Source organism: Cebus imitator, unplaced genomic scaffold, assembly GCF_001604975.1.
Source record: "Cebus imitator isolate Cc_AM_T3 unplaced genomic scaffold, Cebus_imitator-1.0 Scaffold303, whole genome shotgun sequence".
In the NCBI taxonomy this organism is placed as follows: domain Eukaryota; kingdom Metazoa; phylum Chordata; class Mammalia; order Primates; family Cebidae; genus Cebus; species Cebus imitator.
Window position 1 is genome coordinate 621,751 of NW_016107618.1, and position 8,404 is coordinate 630,154.

The 8,404-nt window shown below is 37.3% G+C and overlaps 1 protein-coding gene across 8 annotated transcripts in view; it reads left to right on the forward strand.

The window, feature by feature from the left end:
- ELF2 (E74 like ETS transcription factor 2) overlaps positions 1-8,404 on the forward strand; it is a 118,911-nt gene that overhangs the window by 45,763 nt on the left and 64,744 nt on the right. For 4 of the 8 annotated variants that reach the window (XM_037729383.1, XM_037729384.1, XM_037729382.1 and 1 more), the window contains exon 4: positions 2,987-3,152. The exons of 1 other annotated variant lie outside the window; for it this stretch is intronic. In XM_037729383.1, coding sequence (XP_037585311.1) covers positions 2,987-3,152 — 166 coding nt within the window. Of the gene's footprint in view, positions 1-2,986; positions 3,153-8,404 lie in introns of those variants that run through there. 3 more of the 8 variants (XM_017502880.2, XM_017502882.2, XM_017502879.2) reach the window with 2 other exon arrangements.

An 8,404-nucleotide genomic window follows, 5' to 3' on the forward strand; every position in this document is an offset into this window, starting at 1 on the left:
TGATCTTGTCTCACTGCAACCTCTGCCTCCTAGGTTCAAGTGATTCTTGTGCCTCAGCCTCCTGAGTAGCTGGGATTACAGGCATATGCCACCACACCTGGCAAATTTTTGTATTTTTAGTAGAGACGGGGTTTCATCATTGTTGGCCAGGCTGGTCTCGAACTCCTGACCTCAGGTGATCCCCCCACCTTGGCCTCCCAAAGTGTTGAGATTATGGGCGTGAGCCCTGAATTTTTTTTGAGACGGAGTTTCACTCATGTTACCCAGGCTGGAGTGCAATGGAGCGATCTCGGCTCACCGCAACCTCCGCCTCCTGGGTTCAGGCAATTCTCCTGCCTCAGCCTCCTGAGTAGCTGGGATTACAGGCACGCACCACCATGCCCAGCTAATGTTTTGTATTTTTAGTAGAGACGGGGTTTCACCATGTTGACCAGGATGGTCTCGAGCTCTTGACCTCGTGATCTACCTGCCTCGGCCTCCCAAAGTGCTGGGATTACAGGCTTGAGCCACCGCGCCCGGCCAGAGCCCTGAATTTTTAATGCAAAATGATTTTAGCTTTTATATGGTCAAAGAGAAAAAACCACTGAATTATTAAAACCCAGCCGGGCACCCAGAGGTGCCATTGTTTTGACTTATGTATTATAATTTTTTTTACTTCTCTTTATCGTTTTGCCACCTATGGAAGTAATCCTAAAAAATATTTTATTTTGAAAAAATAAGTAGTATATCAAGCTAATTGAGTTAGGAAAGGGCAGTATATCATAGAGGAAGGCTTCCAGAAGATAGCTGAATAGTCTAGTAGCAGGTTCACTGAGTTTCATGAGCTTGTCTTCAGGTAATCAGTGAGCAAGGCCTTGAGTTCTTAGAAATGGTAGGCACAGCCTAGTCTGGTATGTGGCAGTGGCACAGTATGGGCTGGGTATTGCATATTTGTTCAGCAGGTACATGAAGAGTGCTGTTCTGTATCTTTTATTTCTAAGCCCATGGTGATTTTCCTTCAACACATAGTAGATCAAAACACAACACATCTGGGTCATGAAATGTGTTCTTAGCTGATCCAGGCAGCAGCGCAGGTGGAGTGAGTAGACATATCAAGGCAAAGCAAATATCAATAAAAATCTGTAACAGACTGATCTGGGCATTCTGTCCTTAGGAACAAAGTTATCTTGGTGATGACAGTTCATCATGCTGTCTGAGGAGTCACATGGCTACATTCTGGACTGGTTGCCCTTTAAATCTGATGTATAGCTAGCATTCTGGAATCTCTCTTCACAGTCTTCCTGAAGATTCGTATTGTTTCTCTCCTATGTTGATTTTTTTGTATCCTGTATTTGCAGTAGTTCTCTTTTTAAAAAAATTCACTCTCTCTTATTGATGGGATACATTCTCAAGTATCTTGTTGAGAAAGGATACATGGAAGGTAAATGTTTGAGATTTTTCATATCTGAGAAGGTATCTTTATTCTACTTCTGTAAGATGGTTTGACTGGGTGAAGAATTCTAGACTGTAAATAATTTTTCTTCATAATTTTGAAGAAATTGCTCCACTGTCATCTTCCTTCCAGTATGACTGTTGAGAAGACAAGTTTGTGTCCTGATTCTTTGTAGTAACATGTTTTCTTTCTAGAAGCTTGTAGAATCTTTTCTGTTCCCAGTATTATGATATTTTGGAATGATAAACCTTGATATATGTGTTTCTTAATTTTTTGTGATAGACACTTGGTGGGTCCTTTCAAATGGATAGCTCATATCCTTCAGTCTTAGAAAATTTTGTTGATTTACTTCTTTCTTGTTGATTTCTTTCCAAACCTATTTTTTCCTTTTTATTTCTTATTTTTTCCTCATGATTGATTTTTTTGGAACTCCATTATTCAGATAGTGGACTTCCTGGACTGGTTGGTCATCTAATACTGCTATCTGTTCTCTCCTATTTTCTATTGCTAATTTATCTTTTTTTCTCTGGTTCCTGGAGATTGCCTCAATTTTATCTTCCAAGCCTTTGTTTTTTCATTTCAGCTATTGTGTCTTTAATGTCCAAGAATTCTTTTACTTGTATTTTAAAATGTTCTTTATTGGATTGTGATCTGTTCTTACTTTATGCATATAATGTCTTCTATCTGTGTGGAATACGAATATGTATATATACATCCTGTGTTAGATGCCCAGTAATATTTGGCTGTTTGCTCATCATTAAAAGTGATGGACTACAAAGCTAGTTGAAAACTCCATTTTTAATACAGTGTGATACTAACAGCTGTGCCTATTATGCGTCAAAGATGCTGTTGTTCCCTCTCTGGAAAGTAACCGATCTTCTTTCGAGGCGGTGGAGGTCTGGTTGCTTAGCACATGGAGGAGAGAGAAGGTCTAGGAATCAAAATACTTTCCAAATAGCTTTCATGGAGTCCTTTTTGTTTTAACCCTCTCCTATTTCCCTACTGTCTGCTGTTCCATCATTTCCAGAAGCAATTGGTGTTGCTTTCTGTAGATTCTCCACTGTACAGTTTGTTGTTTCTCAGCTTTTTCTTTTCTTTTTTTTTTGTGCTGCCAGACCGATTTGGCTTTGCTGGGTAGGCTAACCCACTCAATATTCATACAGACACTTTCAGTCTTCCAAGGTTTTGTTGTTCTTATCTCTTCCTGCCTGTTGCTCTCACCTCTTGTCTTGTGAGTTTAGGTATAAAATAGTCTTTTACTGTTGTTTTAGTTGGCTTTCATGAGTAAGTGAAATAATACACATTTTTAATCTGCCATCTTAATCCTAAAGCACAGATTATTTAAAATGTTTAATCTATGTCTTACCTTTTGAGACTTGAAAGGATTATTAAAGTTAGCCCTTTTCATCTCTTGTTTTAGTTTTTACATTCATATTTATAATATTTGAAACTCATTGTGTGGACTGCTCGAGACTGTATTAGCTCAAGGATTTATAAGTGAATCCAGAATTTGTAAATACAAAGGTTGATTGTTTTTTAAATTTGCTCTTGTAGGAAAGTGAAAAGGTTTCTGAATATCCAGCAGTGATTGTGGAGCCAGTTCCAAGTGCCAGATTAGAGCAGGGCTATGCAGCCCAGGTTCTGGTTTATGATGATGAGACTTATATGATGCAAGATGTGGCAGAAGAACAAGAAGTTGAGACCGAGAATGTGGAAACAGGTAGACATCTCATAAAATGTTCATTATTTATAACTTTCTCATTTTGTAAGCTTCAACAATACTATTGCCAGATGAAAAATATACTGAAAAACCCCTTTTTAATGCTATTTAGTATAGCTTGGAAACCAGTGAAACATCTCTGTTTGAGGGAATTTGTGTAGATATAAAAGTTCTACAGTATAATTCTGTGAGGTCTAACAATCTTATTTCATGGACTCTGTGCACAAAATTACAGCTTCATATAATAATAAAGTTATTTTATTATTTTTTTCTGGGGGTATAAATACTAGCTTTTACTTATAAAGTCAGTAGGCTAGTATTATAAGGACAACTTTTTAAATTCCAAAAATAAATATGGTATTCTTTCATTCTGTAATTGATTATGAGTTTCTTTGAGTTAATATTGATGGAGCAGTAAGATTTCTTTTTATGTCAGGGCATATTTGTAGTGTTCTATCAGTTTAGCATTATGAGGACAATTTTTTAAATTTAAAAAATAAGTATGGTATTCTATCATTCTATAATTGATTATGAGTTTCTTTGAGTTAATATTGATGGAGCAGTATGATTTCTTATTTATATCAGAAGCATCTTTATAGTGTTCTATCAGTTTCTTCTTTCCTTTTTGTCTTCTTAGAGATCTTAGTATTTCAGTCTATTTCTGGTGAGATAGCTATATGTTTAATTGGGGATTAGTATCTATAATTCTTAGAGAAATGTGTTTTTGCTATTGATTATGAAGAAAATAGAGTATTTTTTTTCTTTTTTATTCAAGCTGATCCTTTTACAGAAAATAGAGTATTTTACCAAAAGGATTTTGGTGACTATTATATAATAATAAACATGCAAATGTATCCTTAGCTGTTAATGGAGAAAAAGAATCGTTATACTTGTTGTTTAATCCTAGTAAAAATTCTTTAATATGTAGATACATTTTTATAAATGTAGCAAACTTTCATGATTAAAATTTTGAGTATGTGATGCCTTTCTGCTCATGAGGTCTGGTAGCACTCCTTAGGGCTACTAGCTTCCTTCAGCTTAAAACTGTTCTAATTTTATTTTTTGTGGAGCTAAGGGATTGGAAGTTATCTTGCTTTTCAGAGCACTGATTGCAGTGCAAACAAATGCCAGGTGTAGTGGAATCCATTCCTTTATCAAAATAGGCAGCCAAGCTGGGTGTGGTGGTATGCACCTGTATTCCCAGCTACTTGGGAGACTGAGGCAGGAGGCTCGCTTGAAGTCAGGAGCTTAAGCTCAGCCTGGGCAACATAACAAGACCCTATTTCTAAACAAATAAACAAACCAATAGACCAGGCATGCAGGCATTTCATATGGGCTTCATGACTGTAGTTTTGAGTGGTATCTGGTTTACAGTACCTAATGTATATCTTTTTATGAGCGTTTAGAGAGTTTTCAGTCTGAAGCTAGAAATATAGTGGCAGAGGTGAATTTTCTTCTTGAGAAAGGATAGGTAGAACAGTTAAAAGTATTTTGTATGATGATGTTTTTGATTATATATTGTAACTGATTTTATTATAAGAGTATAACTAAACAGAACACTAATAGCAGAAAAAAACATATGGTAGTATGAATGAAAAAAGTAGAACCTATTTGAAATTTCTGGCTGATGCTTTGGTAAAAAAATGAATAAGGAAAACTATGATTTTGGTAGCAAATTGGAAACTTTAAAAAAGATAAAAACTACAGCAGCAAATTTGCCTGAGTCTGTAAATTAGGATGTTTATCACAATAAAATACTAGAGCAGATTGGCGGAATATTATAATTTGTATAATTGACTGTAAATATTTTATTAATTTAGATTAATTCAGGTAAAACCAATTCAGAATAGGAAGTGAATATAATCTACCCAAGGGATTTTATTTTCTTAGTCTTCTTGAACTCTGAGGGTAATGATATCATTTGCTGGGCAGAGATATTAAGGATTGTGAAAAGGAGGATATGGGAAGAAGTCTAGGTAAAATAACAGTTACTTTTGTAATTTGTTTTTTTTGTAATTGTGTTTTGAAGATTTGATAATAATTTTTAAATTTACTTCAACACAAAAAGAAAATGTAAGCAGATTACTTATATTGTTCTAAAATGGTGTAAAAGCACCTCAAAAGTTCATCGTACATATTTAATTCCATTCTGGCTCTTGGATTTTAATGTAACTTCATAAGGGTTATTAATAATCATAGATTATTCTGAGCTTAATATTGTTTATGCATATTTTCTTTTAGGTAGTGAATTAAGATTAGGCTCATTTCTTATAATGATTTGAAATTGAAACTTAGATTACAGATACATGTAGGTTTTGAAGAAGAAGCTGACTGGGAAGAAAAGGAATACTTAGAAGATGGCAGATTTTATCTGGTGAATTGGGGGAATTGAGACCTGTGTAGAATACTTCCCTGTGTATGTCTAGGAAAACTTCATGGAATGCTCCCACATTATAATTTAGATTATGTCAGTCTAAAAAATGTTATAATTATATTTACTGACTTGATCTGTCAGTTCTCTGCATGTTCACATTAAAGTGTTTTTTCCCTTTTATTCCTAAATACCCATATGTATATGTCCATACTATAAACACTGTTCTGTTGTCATCTGGCTTCGAGTACTAAAATCATATAATGATTTGCATTTAGCCATCTTTATTATTTTGTAGAGAAAAGAACTTCTCATTTTGTTAGTAGTAATTATGGGCTGTTTGTTTCTCCTCTTTGTAGACTTAACAGTCTACGTTCCCCTCACAGAGCTTATGTGTAATTCTTACGCTTTCTTAAATTGTGTAGGAAAAACCAAATATATTTTGAAACTTTAGAAATAGGCATATTCATCTAAAACTTTAGTAAGTTGCTTGTGATAACAGTTGCAGATTAGTAATTATAAAGAGCATTTGAGAAAGAGTGATGAAATATAGGGGAAGGGTGGTCTTGACACTGGCAAGTATAAGTATCTTCCTCAGTGGCTGCAGCCTCCATCAGTTCTAGGGGCCTGCTGGATAGACTTGTATGATGAGTGAGGGGAGGAAAGGAGTTTTTTGGATTCCCTATAGGAGAAAGTACAGTTTTTATGTTCACGTTTAAGAATTATATATAAATTTAAAAGGTTGTTACAAATTACCATTTAACAAGCACCACGTTTATACCAATGAACTCAATAATAAATGTGTGTTGACAGAAATCTTTTAAGACTGGACTAGGTCGGGTTTGGGTGGCTCACCCTGCCTGTAATCCCCGCACAGGGAGGCCTGGTGGTCGGATCACGAGGTCAGGAGTTTGAGACCAGCCTGACCAATATAGTGAAACTCCAGCTCTACTAAAATTACAAAAACTTAGCTGGGCATGGTGCTGCACGCTTGTAATGCCAGCTTCTCAGGAGACTGAGGCAGGAGATTGCTTGAACCCTGGAGGCGGAGGTTGCAGTGAGCTGAGATTGTGCCACTGCACTCCAGCCTGGGCGATAGACTGGACTAAGAAGACTGAGCTATTTAGGATTTGCTTCTTCATCTTTCATCTTAACAAATACTTGTTACTATATTTATCCTCTTAACTTTCCACTTTAGTTTGTGAGAGCAGATTATATCTACATTTGTAATGTGCAAGGTACTGTTTTCAGCATGTTTCTTTTCAGGGGGAATTTAGTTGTGGAGTTAGTATTTCAGTTGGATATAGGATTAATTATAGGGGGAAAGATGAGACAGGAAGACTAGCTGTTGTAGTATGAGTTGAAGGATGCCTTGAAAAATATTAAAACTAGGTAGTAGCAACAAGAACAGAAAGGGCTTAGATAAACCATACTACTATATAACATCTAATAGGATCTTATATGACAGATAAGGGGGAGAGGCATAGTTAGGTAAAATATTATTCTGCTTTTTGACCCTGAGGGATGGTGATAGTAGCACATATGATTTGAGGAAGGCAAGATTTTGTGTGAAGCAGATAAGTTTGTTAATAGTCTTGAAGATTTTGAGTTGAAGCAGAACATCTATGGATGAATATTTAGATATTTAAAGATGCACAAATTTGACCCGGTGCAGTGGCTCACACCTGTAATCCCAGCACTTTGGGAGGCCGAGGCAGGTGGATCACTTGAAGTCAGAAGTTCAAGAGCAGCCTGGCCAACATGGTGAAACCCTGTCTCTACTAAAAATACAAAAATTAGCTGGGTGTGGTGGTACAGCTACTTGGGAGGCTGAGGCAGGAGAATTGCTTGAGCCTGGAGGTGGAGGTTGCAGTGAGCTGAGATCATGCCACTGCACTCCAGCCTGGACGACAGAGACTCTATCTCAAATACAAACAAACAAAAAATGATGCACAAATATGTAGTCAAGGCCCCATCACAAAAGAGATGGCATGCTCAAATTAGAGTAGTTTAAGGAATGTTTTAATAAAGGTTTAGTTACAAGCATGTGAGCAAATATAAGGTAACCATAAGAGACAGGGCAGTACAGGCCGGGCGTGGTGGCTCACGCCTGTAATCCAAGCACTTTGGAGGCCAACGCGGGCGGATCACCTGAGGTCGGGAGTTCAAGACCAACCTGACCAACATGGTGAGACCCTGTCTTTAAAAAATAAAAAAGAGAGAGAGACAGGGCAGTACTTCATGAGTTGAAGGATGCAGACCTAGCAATAACAGCTGTTTCTGTCATTTGGCTCAAGGGCCAAGGGGAAGGAAAGGTTACCAGAATCCTGAAGAATAGAGCCCTGAACCAGGGAGTCACCCTGGGAGAATCTGGAACCTTTGATCAAAGGAGACAGCTAGCTGGAGGGCAATGCGTCTTCCCTCTGATATCCTGCTAAGGTACTCCATTGACCAAACCCAATCTGAAGCCATGGGAGTCCTGTTGATGAAGTCAGTCTTCAGGGATTGAGAGCAAGGTAAAGAAGGGTGGAGAATAAATCTGGAGGGGCAAATGGAAGATACCTAGTACAACTAAAGCTTAAAGAAAGGCCAGGGAGAAACTGATTTGAGAATCATCCTCATTTAAAGCCATGGAAATAAATTTCCAAAGGGAAATGTATTTCAGAGATTTTTCCCAATTTCCCAAAGAAGAAGATATGTAAATTCTGTATTTGTCTTTCTGTGATAGAGAATAAAGGACATAGAATTAAGAATTAACCTTAGGCTGGCCGGGCGCGGTGGCTCAAGCCTGTAATCCCAGCACTGTGGGAGGCCGAGGCGGGTGGATCACGAGGTCAAGAGATCGAGACCATCCTGGTCAACATGGTGAAACCCCGTCTCT